Here is a 19,730-nt window from a genome sequence, read left to right as displayed (position 1 = left end):
GCAGCCTAAAGGACTGAGCAAATGAATGGCCTTCACTTTGGGTGTCAGCATGGCACATACATGTCTTGATTAACTAAAATTTACATACCTGAATCCTGGTAATTTATAAGTAGTCATGTGTCATGTTCACTCCAAAAAAGAGAAGCTCCTTAGAATTATAAAATACAGATTGTCAGCCGTTCTCATGTGTCTACAAAGGCATCCCTATTTTTACCGAGAGAGCAACTCTTCTCCCAACCATTTATTAGGTTTAATCAAAGAAAACCCAGCTTATTTTCAGTAATAACTGTTCTCTGTTAAGTTTAGCAAACACCATATTTTTTTAAAGATTTTATTTATTTATTTGAGAGAGAGAGAGAGCGTGAGAGAGAGCAAGCACGTGTCGGCGGGGGCAGGAGGGCAGAGGGAGAGGGAGAAGCAGGCTCCCCGCTGACTGGGAAGCCCTAACACCAAGACGCAGGGCTCCATCCCCGGAATCCGGGATCATGACCTGAGCCCAGATGCTTAACCAACTGAGCCACCCAGGTGCCCCAAGCAAACACCATATTTGATGCTTTAACAAACCTTAATGACAGTGCCGGCCAGTAACTAAAAAACAAACAAACAAACAAACAAAAACCAAAAAAACTTTGGGAATAAAATGATCAACATAGGCCCCATTATTTTTTTTCAACTTTCTCCAGTTGCCTACACTAGTACTTTCTGAAACGTACTGTCCATTCTATAGTGCAGTGATACACTGGCTTCTGAGAAATGAATTCTTCCTCTCTCACACCCTTAATTTTAAGGCTTCTTTTTTGGGAGCACAGTTGTGATTTGATTGCACATGGTATTTTCCAAAGTAGATTAAACTCAAAACAAGTTTTACTATTTCATTTTTCTGTAAGAGCCTCTTCTCTTCGGCAGACGAAAATCATCATTTATCTGAACAGGCCCAGAAGGACACAAAGATGTTTTAGCTTCATCCAAAAATCACCCCATTTGAAGCAAAAAGGAGAGTTTGGGAGGCAATAGGGATTCTTCCTTCAATGCATTAGTATGTACTCCAAAGTTGAACTGATTATCATCAGGTCAGAAGTATGTTCATATTCCAGATTATGTTTAGAAATATAAAGTGAGGAATCAAAGATCCACCACAGCCATAGGATTCCAGAGAGTGGCTATTTTTTATCTTAACCATCAATTCCTCACTTTAAGGTTCCAGATCCTTCTGACATCATCAAAGTTTAAAGATGGCAATACTGACTCTTTTGGGAAGCGTTAGCATTCCCTATATCATTTTGACAGAATTCTCACCATGTTGTTTCCTCATATAGTAACATAACTATACTTAATTTTCCATATTTTAAGTACTTTATAAGTATACTGCTAATTTAAATATATTTACTACTGTGGACCTAATCAGCTCACCAGTGCTGAATTTGTGATTCCTTTATTTTAGGGCGACTAGATTGTCAAATAATGATCTAAACAGAATTTCTCAATGTGTAAAAAACTCCTTGTGGACATAGAGCCTCTTCTGTGGGTTGTGGGATATACTTCAGCCCAACTGTATGTAACAAGCTGTTGAAGTCCCACACTTTCTGAATTACCTAAGTAACACATTATCAAAACTTAGATTTTGCATCAGACAGACCTTTTATTCACCTGAAAGTAAGGAGTTTTTCTGGGCTCTCTGGATCTCAAGTCTGAAATTCCTTGTGAGAATTATAAACTCTACAGATCGCTTCATACTCTATAAACACAACCGGAGGCCATTTCAGTTATTCTAAAGAAGAAACACCCATCCTGGAACTAACACATATCCAAGATGGGCCATACTTTCTAAATATTTATTTAGTTCCTTAAATCAGTATGATTAGTTCTTTTAATTCTGGCACAACGAACAGTTATATGAAGATTAATGATATCCAGCAAATCCAGGTGTCTTCCTGTTAAAGAAAGTGAATTGCATAGTATCTGGTGACTTTAGACTTTGTAGACACCTAGTAAAAATAATCAGATGAAGCCCCTATTTTCCTCGTTAGGTAAGTTAGGCAAAAACCAATGGTAGAGGAGTTGTGCCTGTTTGCTTGAGTTAATCATATCATATGACCTTAAAAACTTAACCCGAGAAAACAGAGAAATTGCATGCAAGGAATGAGCTCCTCCAAAAGTTCATGTTTGTTGGTTTTCCAGATATTAATGAATGTGTATTGAACAGTCTACTTTGTGACAATGGACAATGTAGAAACACTCCAGGAAGTTTTGTCTGTACCTGCCCCAAGGGATTTATCTACAAACCTGACCTAAAAACCTGTGAAGGTAAATTGCGTTTTTCTTCTTCTATTATGTACTTTATTGTCTTTTGGTGCGCTACTGAAAAACCATGAGAATAAGTTAGAGTCACCTCTATTTTAGACACGTATGTCATTTTAATTGAGATTCTGTGGTCCTAAATGACACTTGCATGCGCTTTGGAAGCTACTGATGGTACTTAGCTACAGTTGGCATTTTATTTGCCATCACTTGAAAGATGAAGAAAATATCACATAGTTAGTAATTTGGAGATCACACTTCATGTTTGCTCCAGATTTTCTGAATAAAAAGATTCAGCCATATGCCAGATTCTGTGCTATAGGGATATGCTCAAGTATTAGTTTTGACATTCCATCTAGTCTAGAAAGAAATCTATCTAGGCCAGCTCTACTATCTAATAAAGAATATGTGGTAGCAATTGAGGCCAAAGTTTAAATATCCTTTCATGAGCAAGACTAGTTTTTAGCAGTAATGTGGACCTGTTTTTGTTTCAGACATCGATGAATGTGAATCAAGTCCTTGCATTAATGGAGTCTGCAAGAACAGCCCGGGCTCTTTTATTTGTGAATGTTCTTCTGAAAGTACTCTGGATCCAACAAAAACTATCTGCATAGGTATTTATCCTGCTGATCAGTACTGTATTTAATGTCCACTTTTAATGCGAAAGAGTTTATTGCAAAATAGTTTAAGTATGGATGAACAAAATTTTATTTTGTTTCATCAACATTATCACTTGTTTCATGTGTCATTCTTGCTGTAATTCCAATGCACGTTTGAATTTTTTATATAGATTCTATTAAGTATCTATTAAACATTGTCTCCTACCTCCCTGCAGAAACCATCAAAGGCACTTGCTGGCAGACTGTCATCGATGGGCGGTGTGAGATCAACATCAACGGAGCCACCTTAAAGTCCCAGTGCTGTTCGTCCCTCGGTGCTGCCTGGGGGAGCCCGTGCACCCTATGCCAAGTTGGTAAGAGAGACAGGCACTGTGGCTCTGGGCCCACACTCGTCACTTTGCTTAGAAAGGGGAAACCCAGTACTTTGTTTATTTAGGTTCATCTAGGAATTCTAGATTTAATTCTGATGACCTTGCTGAAACATATTGCTGAATAGGGAACTAAGAGAAGTGTCAAGGACAGTAATTTCATGTGATTTGGTGATTGGGTTATTGTTTTCTACCCTGGGGTTGCTTTCCTAGATCAGCAACTCCTGTGGGCTCTCTCGGAACCTCATGATTAGGGGTCCTGAGCTTTTTATAGGCACAGATTATCTTCCAAAACATGGATTGATGTAAAGGAACCAGTTCATGACTTAACTTCTAAGTTTGTTGCAAAGCTGAGGTTTTAGAGCTTTGCTGATAATTTTGTTGATTCAGTGTTTGGGTATATAAATATATAGTCTGAATGCTGCAGGGCAGGTGATCTTCAAATTCTAGACTTTATTTTCCATGTCCATGTTAGATGATTCAACCATATTATATGATTCCTATTTTAGAGCTGATAGCAGAAGAGAGATCTAGCCAATTTCCTTCTTAGTCATTACCTTAGCATGATCTTTAGGGGACCTTTGGGTCTTTCAGGACCTCTCAGAGGAATTGAACTTAATTCAAGGAGACATTTCATTCTTCATCTGTGCAATCGCAGAAACCCTTTGTCATCTTAGACTTATTCAAGCCACAAAATCTAATTCATGTCCAGGTCCTCTTTCGTGTTTCTTATACTATGTCGTACAAAGTCTGGATATTGTTATCTCAAATTTATTTTTTGTTTGTTTGTTTGTTTTACAGATCCCATATGTGGCAAAGGCTATTCAAGAATTAAAGGAACACAGTGTGAAGGTATTTATGTGTATTTATAAGCCATAAATTTTGGTGTGCATGAAGAATGCCTGTGTGAACTTGGATTGGATAAAGTTGTCATGTAACTTCTCAGTGAGAAATATGCAGCAGAGAGGGAAATAATGAGGACTGCAGAACATAACAAATGTTAATTTCACAAGCATATATATGCTGTTGCCAGTGTTGGATCGCTATGGCTACAGGGCAGGGTGATTGAAAATGGCTGACCATGGTTTCGAGCGACTGCACTTTCAAAATACTATCAGGAAGAGAAAAATGGAAGTTTTCAATGAGGCTATAAAATTTGCATTTTTTTCTTGGTTTGTCCTGGCTTGTGTTTGTTTATTTGTTTCATGGTCATGGGGGACTCAGAAGGACGTACTCTATTGTCTCATTTTTGAAAGTCTACGTGGATTCTCTCCAGTTTGTTGTAATTCTTTCTCACGGAGTCCCAGATAGACGTAGGTCAGGGTGACTAACACAACCTGACATGACACAGCAGCTGAAAAATTTTAAAAACAGCAATTAGTCCCATATGTGGAATGAAATAAAGTTTTTTTTTTCCCTGCTAAAATAAAGAGGAACGCTACAACCCCCACCCAAGGTCTTGCTTTCCAAATGATGACTGAATCCTTTGGCCTTTCTCTGGTCCAGACCCACTGTTAATAACTTATCTGACCTCAGCAGCACATTTTGGTGTACAAGTGGCCAGAACAAAAAACACAAAAAGGTAAATGTCCCCCTCCCCGCTTATATCTCTCAGAAGGAAAGGTTTCAGATATTTTCTTTTTCAACATCCCTGGCTTGGAAAGTTATTTTTTTCTAAATAGAGACACCGTATGCTAATGCCTCCCTTTTTTTTTTGGCATTGGCAAGTGCCTTTCTTTGAATTAATTTGATGGTGAATATTTTTCCAAATTAAGTTCAGAGAACATACTACTTTCTATTAGGGAAACTGGGAGGGACTGGTATATTTGAGAGTGAGTGGGTGAATGATGAATGAATGAACATGAGTATCTTTTCACTCGCCCTAACTCAAGCTGGGACCACCAATGCTTTGACAAACCGTCTGAGACTGTTGCTGAATTAAAACTAGTTATATGCTTTCTGGGGACATCTCAGCATTTCTCAGAAGACACTCTTTTGACTGGCCCCAGATATGTCTCGGTGGGATTTTTTTCTTCAGGCTATTTTCTTCTTCGCTAGTTTGAAAGGTCAGGTTTCTGTTATACCCAGACATCTGATCTCATAAAGCTACCACTGTGGCTCGTGGGAGCCTTACCTGAGATGTCCATAGTACCCAGGGCTGTCCCCCAAAACTCATACCAACTCCCGGCCTCTATAATTCAAAAATTACTCCTTAGGACCAATGGAGAAACTCACACCTTTGGGAAAAGGTGGGCTCAGCGTGGTTGCTATTCAGAGTTCCCAGAAATTCTATGTGAACTATTTGGAAGCAAACTAGTTTTATGAACTTATTTGGTTCAAAATGGCCTTTTCTGTTGTGAGAATAATTGTGACTCCATGAATGGAGCAAAGTAGAATGATGTTATACATACATTTTAACTTCATGTCTTTTTTTCTTCATAGATATAAATGAATGTGAAGTATTCCCAGGAGTATGCAAAAATGGCTTATGCGTTAACTCTAAGGGATCATTTAAATGTCAGTGTCCCACTGGGATGACTTTGGACGCCACAGGGAGGATCTGCCTAGGTAAATCCTGAGCTCATTACTTTTCTAATGGTCATTTCTTAAAGACTATTAAAAACGCAGTGAGTAAGATAAAGCTGAATATTTGGTTCCAAGTACAGTTATACATATCCCAAATACAGCATTTCCATTAGGATCCATAGTAGGTTCCTTGACAAATAGCCTTCCTTACTCAAGCTCTTCATTTATTCTTTATAAAAAGAGTAGAGAACATGTTAGTGAAGAGAAACTTTAGTTCTTTATTGATGTGTAACTATTCTTTAAATCATTACCATCACAGTCATTATTCCAGAACGCTCAAATCTGCCTCCATATGCCACCAACTCTAGGATACAAGGTGAACGGTGGGGAGAACAATTTTGCTTGATTAGAAACTGTAGCCCATGCCTGCTAGGCATGTCTTGCCATTGGCCAGATGGACAGGTCCTTGCAAGAAAACCTAGTGGGTGTGAGTGAAGAGTGCCACATTCCTCAATAGTGAACCTAAAGGAGCACAGGGTCACTGTCACTTCTAATCACGGTGGGATTCTCCATGCCAACTGCGAGAGTCCAAGTGGCATTGATATGGAAGAGATTGGACCCTGAGTTCCCAGAGAGCTGCCCTGTGGGCTCTTACTGGCAGCAAGCTGGAGATCCCACAGTCATGTGTGTGGCGTCTGGCAGACAGATTCTGACCCTACTTCTATGGCTTCTGCCTGCCGGGAATATGTCTCTTGGATCATTCATTTCCGAGTCCATGGCCCTGAAAATGATGCTCAGGTACATTGTGTATCTGAAATCATATTCCTCTAAAGTGCATCCTTAGTGAAGGGCCACTGTAGGTGGTTAAAAGGGTAGGATGAGGTTAAGGGATTTGGATCATTTATGAATTAGAACTAACAAAACTTGAAATATAGAGCTTTATGGCTTATACTGTAAGCAATATGGAGTAGAAAAGCTGGAATCCAGAGGGGAGAGTCTTCTCATAACCACGGATGTCAGTTAATCTCATTTTGAGTCCACTCTTTTTGTTTAGGAGGAATTGGCGTTTAATGAGAACGTTCTTCCAGGTTCTTCAGTTGAAAGATACTTCAGTGTTTAATTTAGAAATCGTGTAAAAGGTATCCATACATCTCATTAGAGGCTACCTGAATGGAAAGTTGCCCAGAAGGCTTCGGAAGCTTTCTAACATTAAAGGATATTCAGGCACATAGGTGAATGGTTAATGACCACATTGTGAAGGAGAGAGAAAGAAGATAATGCCTTAGGTTTTAATTACACTTTACAGTTTCCAGACACAGAATCTTAGCTGAGCTTCATGGCACCCCCTCAGAGATGGGTGCAACATCATTTTATGGATGTAGAAATTCAGGGTCAGAGTTAATAATTTGTCTAAAACAAGCAACTTCTTCATTGCAGGACAGGACTGAGTTCCACATCTCTTGACATCTGGTATATCACTTCTTCTTCTCTTCCTCATGATTCCACAAATTCGGGGTTGGGGCTAGATGTATCCCATGTGTACCCAGAAGAATGTATACATAAGCACACGTAGAAGTGAAAGGAATACTTGAGAAGAGGAGAAAATCGCTTTTCTTTGCTGTTTTTCCTCTTCAGTCTCAAGTAGGGCATTCTTCATTTTGGAATTTAACACTGCACCTCTCCAAAAATGAAGGTGTGAGGAAAAAGTGCTGGAGCTAGCTTTGATGTTCTCCAGTGAGAAAGAGTGCTAGAGGGGAGGTCAAGCCATGATGGAGTGCATGTGTTGGTAGGAAGCATGCCTGTACAGGGAGAAAACATCTCCCCAAAGAGCACTGTGGGATTTCTCCAAATACCGTTCTTTACGTAGAATTATCAGAAAATGCCTAAAATCGAAAGGAAAGTTTCCAGAAATAGGAGGTGCAAATAAACAGGAACTGCCAAAGAAAAGAAAGCCTTTTATCAGGTGGGAGTACTCATCAGAAAGCCTGGACTCCTTTTGAGGAAAATAATGAATTCCAGCCAATAAATACATAGCAAATTATTATGTACATTGTACCTTGCCCAACCCAACTGGCCGGCAGTTTGGGGCAGTGGAGATAGGGTAACTCTCGTCAGCCTCCCTGTGTTCCGTCTGGCAGATATCCGCGTGGAAACCTGCTTCCTGAGGTACGAGGACGAGGAATGCACTCTGCCTGCTGCCGGCCGCCACCGCATGGATGTTTGTTGCTGCTCCGTTGGGGCGGCCTGGGGTACTGAGGAATGTGAGGAGTGTCCTGTGAGAAACACACCGGAGTATGAAGAGCTCTGTCCCAGAGGGCCCGGATTCGCCACCAAAGAAATTACAAACGGAAAACCTTTCTTCAAAGGTACCGCGGGTTTCAGTGGGCTGATTGCTCTTCTTTGTAGAGCAAGAGGAGGTTCTGCAAAGAGGAGAGTCACAGTGACTACCGGCGTGGCCATCCCTCGGTCGTCTCACACACACACACACACACACACACGCACACACACTCTCTCTCTCTCTCTCTCTCTCTCTCTCTCTCCCCTCACTTTCTGAGTTACAGCAGACAGATGTTCACTCTGGAACGGGTTCTCTTTTCCCACCTTCCAGGACTTCCTGAGGCCAGTTGCCCCTCCCATTAGCCACTTGTTAAGTGTTAAAGTAGATTTTAAAACTACCCTCAGCCAAGTATCAACAAGGAGGATATCTTCTTGGGGAATTTTTAGTCTGTCAGACACCTCTTCTCTGTTGCTTTAACCAGGTCACGGCAGCTCACCTGAGTGTACCGTGGGGGAGGTGAATGGCGTGACAAACCCAGCGGCAGGTCCCCTTTGTCCAAAAACAGTGAAAGTCATTCTGATGGCAAGCACATTCCAGTGACTTCTGATATTTCAAACCTTATTTTAGTTTATTATGCTATCATCTAAAATTCATGTAAAAAAATGAGAAGTTCCAGATTTAATCTAATTCCAAAATTGATTTAACTTTTTATGCGGGGGATACAGAACTTGTTTACTTGAGCATATGGAAAAATCATGAGTGGTTTCTGAGAATTCCAGTTTTTCAGAGAGGCCCAGCTTATATTCCTGGTGTAGATTTTTGTCTTGGTTGCCCATTGTGTCTGGGCCTAGTTATTATACTTCACAACCAAATCAACTTATAAAAATGGGAAGTGAGTATATAAGTATTGCTTAATTATCCTTACATAAAAGTGTATTTTTTTTTTTTTGTATTGAGTGTTTGATCCAAGACGCCCTGGGGATTAAAATTCTGTCTAGAGAGACAGTTTCTAGATGACCCTCTTAAATGTCTCTTAAGTAAATTCAAAGGAATTTGAACGATTTTCTTCTAAAGGCTGTGGCGATCCATTGCCACAGAAGAACTTGTTCTTGAGATTTAATCTGCTAGTTCTGTCTTTCGTGACATTTTGTGGAAATGAACTTGCGTTTCTTGAGCTTTAGGTCTTGCCTTAGAAAGGCCCCTGAAAGGAGATCACCCATTACATTATGCAGTCTCCTAGTGTATAAGAAACTCTTTTAATTATATTAATGAAACCTTAATGTTAATTGAGAAAATATTTTCAAATTGTGTACATGTTTGAGAAAACATTTTAAATAGTATACATTTATTTACAAATCATTTACATTTTAAATGACATCTTTTTTGAAGTTCTTATATTTTAGGTATATCCAAGAAAGCATCAAAAGCACAGATGAATATCTCATTCCACTATACTCTCAATTGGTTGCTGTGGGGCAATCTATTCCAGTCATCTTCTGTGTGCTTTAAGTAGAGATGCTAGTGGTTTAGAATATTTATTCATTCACTCAGCGAATACTGAAGTGTTTGGTATGTATCAGGCAGTGTGCTGGGCTCCAGAAGTCCAAATAAACGCACCTTTACTTCCCTAATAATGCTTTCTAAAATGTAGACTAGAAATGTTTACAGAGTCACAGTTCTCATGGATCATTACACATTCTTTAAAGTGCATATTATCAAGACCCTCCAGCCTCCTGGGTTTAAAATAGAGGCATTGAGAACTCCTTACAGGATGCTCAGGAACTTTCTGCACATTTTCTTTTTCTTGAAGATATCAACGAGTGCAAGATGATCCCCAGCCTCTGCACCCACGGCAAGTGCAGAAACACCATTGGCAGCTTTAAGTGCAGGTGTGACAGTGGCTTTGCTCTTGACTCTGAAGAAAGGAACTGCACAGGTCAGTGAAGGGCTCCCCTTCGAGGGACACCCGGTAGAACTCTTCCCCTTTCCCACATTGCCACAAGAATGAGAGCTGTCCTGGGACTCACGCACTGCTGCTTGCTGCTTGCATTCAGACATCGACGAATGCCGAATCTCTCCTGACCTCTGTGGCCGCGGCCAGTGTGTGAACACCCCAGGGGACTTTGAATGCAGGTGTGATGAAGGCTACGAGAGTGGATTCATGATGATGAAGAACTGCATGGGTAAGCGTGTGACCAGCTGATCTGCACAGGTGAAAAGGGATTCCCCAAGGCTTTGATGACTCAGAGCCTCCCCTCCAGGCTCCTTCTGCTCCCGCAGTGCATGGGTCTCCTGACCAGTGTGTCCGGAATCAGTCTGTGGCAGAGGGAGGCTGACATGCAGAAAGCATGAGGGCATTCTTGCTGTGAGTTAGTGGTGGCCTAGGACACCAGTTATGGGTCCCAGAGAAGCAAGTTTAACACCTGAAAGAGACACCCCAGGGAAGAGAAACAGTTCAAACTTTAGCTGTATTAGAGGTCACATTATTATAGGGTTTCTGTCCAACATTTCTAGAAAAAGAGATTGATTAAGCTGACTGCATTAAATCAGGTTCCCTAGAAAGAAGCCTGAGATGGGGATTTTTTTTTTTTTTTTTTTTTTTTTTTTTTTAAGGAAGAAGCTGTAAAGAAGCGAGGGAAGTAATTTAGGGCAGGGCAAGAGGCCTCTTAACCTTAACCTGATCCCACAGGGGATTCTGGAATGTGCATGGTATCAAAGAGCTGTCCCGCCTTTTGGCCAGGCCAGACTGTATACTCCCTTGTCAGCCACAGGCAGCCCCCAACACTTGAGGGGGATGTAATTCTCACCTCTCGGGCATTTCTGAGTGAGGTGGACAGCCATTCTCCAAGAAGGGAGCCTGTGAGCCCTGAGCAGCCAGGACTCCCAGCAACTGGGGCCACTGAGGAGCGCACTGGTCTGGGGCCCAGGGCGGGACACCACCACCATCTTCCACATGAGTTGTCGCCATTTTGCAGATATCGATGAGTGTCAGAGAGATCCTCTCCTATGCCGGGGAGGCGTTTGCCTAAACACCGAGGGAAGTTACCGCTGCGAATGTCCTCCTGGTCATCAGCTGTCCCCCAACATCTCAGCATGTATAGGTAAGGAGGAAGACCTTCAGACCACTTATTGGTGGTCAGTTGTTCAACCTACATCTCTGCCACTGTCAGAAGCTTCTGGCTGGATGTTTGCTATTTTTATTTTCTAAACAGACATCAACGAGTGTGAACTGAGTGCGAACCTCTGCCCCAATGGCCGTTGTGTGAACCTCATAGGGAAGTATCAGTGTGCCTGCAACCCCGGCTATCATTCAACCCCTGACAGGCTGTTTTGTGTGGGTAAGTGCTCTCTTCTCTTTTATATTTTCTTTTATTTAGTCTCTTTCTAAAAACACTCCAACAATGTTCTCTGAGTTCTGTTTTCATCACTAGTTACTTTTCCTTCATCTTCCTTGTTTTTCTGTAAGTAAAATTCTTTTCATAGTGGCTCATGATCTTTGGATCTCACCTCCCTTGTCTGTTTAAAGAACGATTTAAATGAAGGATCTGAAAAGTTTTAGCTCGAACAAGCCTGATTTGAGCCTGGCTGCTTGGAAGAAGGAACGGTAGCGCACGCTTTGTTTATGCACGTGCATAACCCAGGCAAATCAGCAAGTGAGTGCTAACCACCTGCAATTAACGAAGCGTGGGTTCGGTGAGAAAGACAAGAAAGGGAGGGTACGGCATCTGCCCTTAGGTGGCTTAGATCAGCTTAGGAGATTTCAAAGAATAATTACTGGCAAGAAGACCATGTTCTGTTCATACCTTGCATTGAAATGGAGGCCAGGTCTGGCACTCCTTAAAGATGGGGTTTTGTGGGACAAGCATTTTGCTTTGTGGCTGGCCCTCTGTAGGTGTAGTTGTGCTGGGAAGAGTGGCACAGAAAGCCCTCTGGGTTTATTGTGCCCAAAGTCAAAGTGAAACTTTGTAAAAACTGCCAGTTTTTGCCTGGTTTGGGGTGTACATCATGTGGAACTGCCAAGTCTTACATGGTTTCCACCCAAAGCCATAAATCAGCCCAAATTTTTCTGAAACATGGCCCAGGACAACTCAGAATTCCAACTCAGGTTCTTGAAAAGGGTTGGAACCTCAGCCAATCAAATTGAATGTCAAGTTTGTAACTGAATATGTGACCCAGAGAATTTCATCCACGTGCCCATTGTCATAACTGGGATTATTCCTTTAGCCCTAGCGTTTATCCTACCTGGCATGTGGCACCCCATGTATTGTGTAACTGACTGTTCGTCTAACTCCCAGGCTGCCACATAAGCATTATGAAGGTAGGGATAGGGTCTATCTCATTCATGATTAGATTCTTATCTCTAGCACACAGTAGGTTTGTACTTTATATTTGTTGAAGAAATGGAACGGTGCAATGACTTCCATTTGCCCTAGGATGTTTTTGTTTTGTTTTGTTTTACATTGGAAACTTTAAATCCGTGCCATGATCATAGACACAAAGAAAGGTGATTTTCTTTTTCTTTTTCTTTTTCTTTTTCTTAGACATCGACGAATGCAGCATAATGAACGGTGGTTGTGAGACCTTCTGTACAAACTCTGAAGGCAGCTATGAATGTAGCTGTCAGCCAGGATTTGCACTGATGCCCGACCAGAGGTCATGCACTGGTGAGTAGGTTTTAGCCTCCTGTGAAATTCTCAATAACAGGTCCACACTTAGAGCGGTTCAGGGCCCAGACTTTGTAATCAGACAGTCCTGAGTTCAGAATTTTGTTTTGTCACACATTTTAGCTGTGCATCCTTGATAAAGATCCTGAGCATCAGATTCCTCATCTGTAAGATGGGGTTCAGATTGCCTGTGTGGGAGAATGCATACAGCACTTTGCACAGTTCCTGGCACATGGAGTATAAGATATAGTTTTGAAGAATCTGACCTTTTGGCTCACTTCAGGGCTACTCGGGGTGTTCCCCCAACCAGAAGCATCAGCATCACCCAAGAATGTGTTAGAAATGCAAAATCTTGGGCCTCACCCAGGCCTACTGAATCAGAAACTTCTGGAGGTAGATCCCAATAATCTATTTTCACAAGTGTCCAAGTGATTGAGATACGTGCTAAAACTTGAGAACCACTGCTCTAATTCACACTTCCTCTTGTAATCATCCTGGGCTGGAAGAGACATGTCTCCAGCTAGAGCTGAGAAAGGAGGTTGATGAGACTGGTTTTCATTTTGGTTTCGGTTAAGAAGAGAACTTGGGCTTAGGGATCAAAATTACTTTATCATATCTAGAAAAATCTCCCCAAAAAACCTTAGAAATTTGACTGTAAAAGTTAAATGTTGAAAATGATATAAATATATTTTTACTGAAAGTGCATCTAAGTAGATATGTTTATTTTAAGCAAGTTTCCCCTTTACAGTATCAGTAAACCAGAAGATGATCGACCTTAGGCATTTAAATTTGACAATGAGGAAAATAAAATAAAATTCACAATCACTGTTAAATGATCAAATGATGTCAGGGATAAAATTGCTAATTAAATAATGGATTTCTGAGAAGGTGCGGAGCTTGACGCTGAACACCATGTTGTAAATCTTGAAAATCGTTCTCTGCTTTTTCACCCAGGATAAATTGATGGGATAATTTAAAGCTTCATTTGGATTCGAGAGCTAATTCTCTTACGCAAATAGACTGAGTTTATTGGACTTGATTCAGTAAACTTTTTCACCACTTAATAATAGAACTAGTATTAACAACATGCTATTGCTGGTTTTCTTCTCTACAGACATTGATGAGTGTGAAGATAACCCCAATATCTGTGATGGCGGTCAGTGTACAAACATACCCGGGGAGTACAGGTGCTTGTGTTATGATGGATTCATGGCATCTGAAGACATGAAGACTTGTGTAGGTGAGCAAAGAACACAGAATTTCCCATTTTGTGTGGTTATTCACAAGCACTGTTAAATTACATAAAGATTAGTTTGGGAAGTTGATAAATGGATCTTGTGGGAAAAGTAAGGATATTTAGGGCCATATTATTAATATTTCAAAGCCAGCATTCCAAAGAGCAACTTTCTTATGACTGTGATATGATGTTCTTGTCAGATATGATATTTGGACTGAGCTGACCATTGGTCAACACCACACGGACATATGTTTTATGTCTGTGCATTATTTCAGTCCACTTACCCCTTCTTATGCTGTGACTAGAATTTAGGCCTTTTAAATATTTTACTAAAGGCAAGCAAAATTTATTTCTAACAAGAATACAGTAGACTCTAGAACTGATTGTATTCTATTGCTGTGTCTTCAAATTTGTTGTACTTTTCTTCCACAATATCTAATCCCATTCAGTATCTTTGTAATCTTAGACATTGTAGTTTCATCTCTACAAATTTGATTTGGGTCATTTTTCACATCTTCCCTTCTCTACTTGATAGGTCCAATCATTCCTCTAGCTTTTTGAGCCTATTAAATAGAGTTATAATAACTGCTTTAATGTCCTTGTCTACTAATTCCATCATCTGTGTCAGTTCTGGGTCATTTGAGTAAATTGACTTTCTTCCTCATTATGGGTCATATTTTCTTGCCTCATTGAATGCCTGGTAATTTTTGACTGGATGCCAGATGTGATAAATTTTGACTTACTAGTTGCTAGATATTTTTGTAGCCCTAGAAATATTCTTGGGCTTTATTCTGGAACCCAGATAAGTTATTTGGAAACAGATGGGTCCTTTCAAAGTCTTGCTTTTATGCTTTTAAGCAGCAGTTACTCTGAGGCTTATTTTGCCCCATGACTGAGGCAAGACCCTTCTGAATTATGAGATTTTCCAGTCTGACCAGTAGGAACAGGCACAATTCTGGGCCTTCTGTGAGCTCTGATGATTGTTCCCTCTAATTCTTTTGCATGATATTTCCCCTATCTTTGAGTAGTTTCCTTACATGAATGCATTGATCACCACTCACCTGAATACGTGACAGGGACCCTCTGCAGGTCCCCAGAGCTCTCTCTCTCTGTGCAACTTGCTTCTGTCCTTTACTCTGCCCTGTAAACTCTGGCTACCTCGGCCTTCCAGGACTTCCAGCATTATCCCCTCAACTCTGGGACACTACCCAGCTCCATCTGTCATCCCCTTCCCTATGTCATGGCCTTAAAACTGTCCCTACACCATAATCTGGGACATTCATAGAACTCACCTAGCTTGTTTTCTTTCTGTCAGGCAACACCGTCTTCTGTTGCCTCTGAGGTCCTTTTGCTGGTGTTTCACATGGGAAAATACATCCTGTCTCTATTACTCCATGTTGGCCAGAAATAAGAGTCTAGAATTGAAAATATTTAAATTCTGTCACATTTATATCTTCAGAAAACCTTTACCGAATATTTATGAAGTGAATGTCATAAAAAGTAGATAATTTTAAATTTGGGAAAGAAGTGAAGTTTGTAACTATCTGCACTAAGACTATTAGTTTATCTATCCTTTCTTTTAAATATTGGAAACTAAAATGTTGGCAGTTGCAGACTGAATTAAAATTTTTATCTTGCAACAGAATATGCTGCTTTAAAAAGTTTTCTAGACTGTCACATCAATAAGCTCTAAGTGCAGCCTAGAGTCAGTCAGTTTATTTGCTTACTTGACCTCCTGCTCATGGCCCAGATAAAGATCCAGTCGACCTGGTTAGCCTGCAGGATAGAAGGCAAGTATGAATTGAGCTCTGTAAATATGATACTTTTTTTTTTTTAGTAAAAAATTTTCTAATTTATTTTCTAATTTCTAATTTATTTGTCATAGTTGTTTTATCTCAGGAAAAAAGTTTTCAGTGGTATCAAACAAATAGTTGTATGTATTAATAATATTTATGTTTTGCAGATGTCAATGAATGTGACCTGAATCCAAATATCTGCCTAAGTGGAACCTGTGAAAACACTAAAGGCTCATTTATCTGCCACTGTGATATGGGATATTCAGGCAAAAAAGGAAAAACTGGCTGTACAGGTATGTTTTTTCAGTTTGAACAAAAAAACGCTTGATGGTTAAGAGACTACTACTAGAGTAATACAAGTTTTAAAACTACTAACATTTTAATTGCTTTATAAAGCATTTTGTATAACATTTTTCATTAACTTAGCCTGCCCTTCTCTGAAACTTGTCATGCTTTAGATCTACACTGAAGCTTTTCTCTTTACCTGTGAAAAAAGGCATGTTGGATGAATTACCACTGTAACTAACACCATAAATATCACATTTTTATGAGGTTAAAAATCACATTTTTATAACAAAGTAGTTAACATGCTAATTACCAAACATTCCTATCCCTTTATGAAAGCAAGCCTCTCTTGTCAACATTTCATTTAAGGTTTTATAACTAAGGTTTTAAAGAAACATCCTCTAATTCATATTTTTCATCAATTCCCATCAGTCTTCCAGTTCCTTAAATTAGTGTGCTCTTGATGTATTAAATTGCTTTAGCCCAAATAATTCCTGGGGATTAGCAAATCTTATGAGGTGATAATTAAACCATTTGTAATTTTGTTTGCTTAATACCAATAGTCCATAAGAAAATCTTTTCACAATATTTTAGAAGTTTATTTTATTAAACATCAAATAAAAGAAGTCACTCTGTGTGGATGATAGTGTTATTAAGCGTTTAGTTGGTGTTTTCAAATTTGAGGCCATGACGGTAAGTATGTGGAATAATATAATAAAGTTTTACTATAGTTACTTATAATAATATAACAGATTATGGGATATAACATAATTTAAAACACAGTGGAGATCATGGTGAGCTTGAATTAGGTAATGGCATAATTTCTTTACAAATAACAGACTTTAATTCCAAAAGCCAGTTTGGCAAGCCCTTGTGACTTGAAATGAACATTAAAATATTTGCAGATTGGCAATGTGGTAAATGTCCTTTTCTTAATTATATCAACATTTTTTCAGTAAAGTTTGCAAGGATATTTATTATCATTCCAAACTGTCCAATAATGCTAAGTTTCAAATTTATAGATATACAAGATAATGCCAATAGTATTACTATTGGTTCAAAAATGACAAATTCTAGCCAAATTATAAAAAGAAGCCTGAAGCTAGAATGCCCTCGTGCTCACTATATTACTCTTCCTATGAAGTATAGCTAGGGGTCCATTCTAATAAGTGGAACAGTGTTTAAAATCTCAACTACTGGTCTCTGGGGTACAAATGTTGCTTAGCTCAGTATGTCTATGGTTCATGCTTTATTGTAAGCTTTCCAGGTAAATATAGGACTTGAGGTAAGGGGTGGTGGTCTGGCACTAATGTAGGGAAAGGTAAGATCCATATTGCATTTTACCTAACAGAGGCTAATACCATTGTTTGGTTCAGTTGAACTCACTGAAATTCAGCCGAGAGAACCAAGAGGCTTACAGAGGGAGAAGTTAATCTAATGGGACAGTCTTCATTCCCTGTAAGAAAAGGATCTTTAGAATTTCATGCTCCAAATTCCAGCTAACAGAGGCATGTGCAGAGGCCGATTACTTTAGGCTTTTCACCATGAAGAGAGGTTACGTTTTCATACAATAGTAATATCATTTTAGGTAAATGAGATATAATATATATAATGCCCTTGGCACAGTGCTTGGTATACAGTGGCTGGTCAATAAATAGTAGCTATTGTTGTCATTGTAAAATGAGACCTACAGACACAGTGTCTAGAAGCCATTTTGATTAAAGTTCAGCAAAATTCTATACTACTAGTTACTGATACGTGCTTGAAATCGGTTTAAACCGTTTTTGAAAAGCCTTGCTTTTTGTGCTTGCTTCGGCAGCATACATACTGAAAAGGCTTGTTTTTCATAATTGAGTTTGCACTGTGGTGATGAGAGCCGTGTACTCCATATTAGATGAGATGACACCAAGTTTTACACTAAGAACAGCAGTCTTTTGGTAAATTGCATGAACAGAAACTTAGATTTGAGGTCCAAGAAATACTCTATTCTTTACTACGGGCCAATATCCCCCTACTTTTAAATTGTAGCCTAAAATGACTTTTCAGTTTCATAGAACCCGGCAAGCACTGTCGGGAGAAGAGTTTCATAGCCCTTTTGATATCATAGCAGCGGGGCATGCGATATTCTCATGTGAAGTCATGGAGCTCTGGATTTTATTGCTAGTTCTTCCACTGGTTCATGAGCTTGAACATCTCACCAGGGTGCCTTGTAGTTATGCAAGTGTTCCTCTTGGGTAAGCACCCCTGCAGTGAGGTATGGAAAGGGGGTGCATCAGGGAGGGAAGAAAAAGAGGTCCTCTGTAAATACTGTTACTCAACCAAAGGTATCACGTTTGATTGGAAATGACTTACACAAACAGAAATTGGCAGCGAGTTGGGTATACTTAAAAACAAGTTTTAAAAAATCTGAGCCAAAATGTATTTTTAATCCCATGTAACGAGGGCTCTTTTAGCCTGCCTTTAGTTTAAAATTAGTGTCTCTCCCAACTTAGAATACCATCAGGTTACCCTGGTGATAGTCATGTTAAAGACAAGTGTTTATAATGTCCCAGGCAACTAAGGTAAATAGAGATATGTATCTTGCCTAATGGGATAAGCAAGCCACACCACAAATAACAGTGAAGAACAAACCTGGAACAATGTTTTTGATGATATATGCAAATGTATTTTTGTACATATAGGTATACATACATACAATGTGTTTACTTATATATAATATGTGTGTGTACATATATATGTATATATATTTGAGTATCCTGTAAAGGAATTATAAAAATATGTATGCTATTTCATAGGGAAGAACTTTGTTTCATGAGAACTCAAAAAATGTCCTCTGGGTTCCATTACAGCTTTGTCTAAATATTTCAGCTCCCTTGTCATTACTGATTGTTTCCATTTTAACAAATAAACATGTTTTTTTCTCTCAATCACTTTAGCAGTGCTCAGAATCCACCCACTGACTTACATTCCCAGCCCACGCAGATGTTAAGGTTTTCTTTTTTCTCCTTAAGCTTTGTTCAAATCATTGGTATTGCTGAGGAGAATGTTCGATTTAATGGAGGGAGAATGTACATTTGCTTAAAATCTAGAACACAGCTCTTCTGTCCTTAGTGTAAGGGGGCTGGATTACAGGTTTTCTGTGGCCCACACGCAAGGCTTCTGCTGCTCATTCTACATCTTTGTAATTAGACAACAAATTGGAAGAAGGAGAAGCAGGTTGCTGCTAGGTGCCATCCTTGGTGGGTCCTGGCTTTCACAAACTAATTTGTAAGGACCTGTCTGCCATCACACGCTCACTCAGTCATTTAGTGAGCAAGCATACCATTAAAATCAGAATTGTTTTCAGTTAAAATAGCAGCATATCTGGGTAATTCCATTTCTCAAACTCTCTGCTGCCTTTCACATGAGAAATGTTACTCATAGGTCTTAGTCCATGACAGAGACTCATATACTTCAAAACCATCAGGACTCAGGGAGAATTTGTGCCCATTTCCTTCCAGCTTCTTATCACTGCTAATTGTCCTCTACTGGCTGTCAGCCTGTGAAAACTCCGTGGGTGTTCAGTTAAATCGTCTTGGCTCGAATTTGGATCCAAATTGAGAAACCCAAGCCTTCATGTTTGGCCTCTCCGTTTACTGTAATGTCCTTTTCCCCAAGG

The 19,730-nt window shown here is 39.7% G+C and overlaps 1 protein-coding gene across 3 annotated transcripts in view; it reads left to right on the top strand.

Moving 5' to 3' along the window:
- Positions 1-19,730, top strand: part of FBN1 (fibrillin 1) — a 224,411-nt gene that overhangs the window by 140,154 nt on the left and 64,527 nt on the right. For all 3 annotated transcript variants that reach the window (XM_073876962.1, XM_025884184.2, XM_073876964.1), the window contains 13 exons: positions 2,179-2,304; positions 2,793-2,912; positions 3,134-3,271; positions 4,088-4,138; positions 5,729-5,854; positions 7,951-8,178; positions 9,901-10,026; positions 10,145-10,273; positions 11,066-11,191; positions 11,303-11,428; positions 12,632-12,754; positions 13,869-13,994; positions 15,955-16,080. In XM_073876962.1, coding sequence (XP_073733063.1) covers positions 2,179-2,304; positions 2,793-2,912; positions 3,134-3,271; positions 4,088-4,138; positions 5,729-5,854; positions 7,951-8,178; positions 9,901-10,026; positions 10,145-10,273; positions 11,066-11,191; positions 11,303-11,428; positions 12,632-12,754; positions 13,869-13,994; positions 15,955-16,080 — 1,671 coding nt within the window. The remainder of the gene's footprint in view (positions 1-2,178; positions 2,305-2,792; positions 2,913-3,133; positions 3,272-4,087; positions 4,139-5,728; positions 5,855-7,950; positions 8,179-9,900; positions 10,027-10,144; positions 10,274-11,065; positions 11,192-11,302; positions 11,429-12,631; positions 12,755-13,868; positions 13,995-15,954; positions 16,081-19,730) is intronic.

This window comes from Callorhinus ursinus, unplaced genomic scaffold, assembly GCF_003265705.2.
Source record: "Callorhinus ursinus isolate GAN/ISIS: 27379988/994484 unplaced genomic scaffold, GSC_fseal_2.0 scaffold25, whole genome shotgun sequence".
Lineage (NCBI taxonomy): Eukaryota > Metazoa > Chordata > Mammalia > Carnivora > Otariidae > Callorhinus > Callorhinus ursinus.
Note: the sequence above shows the minus strand (reverse complement) of the source record. Positions and strands in the feature narration are given on the sequence as shown.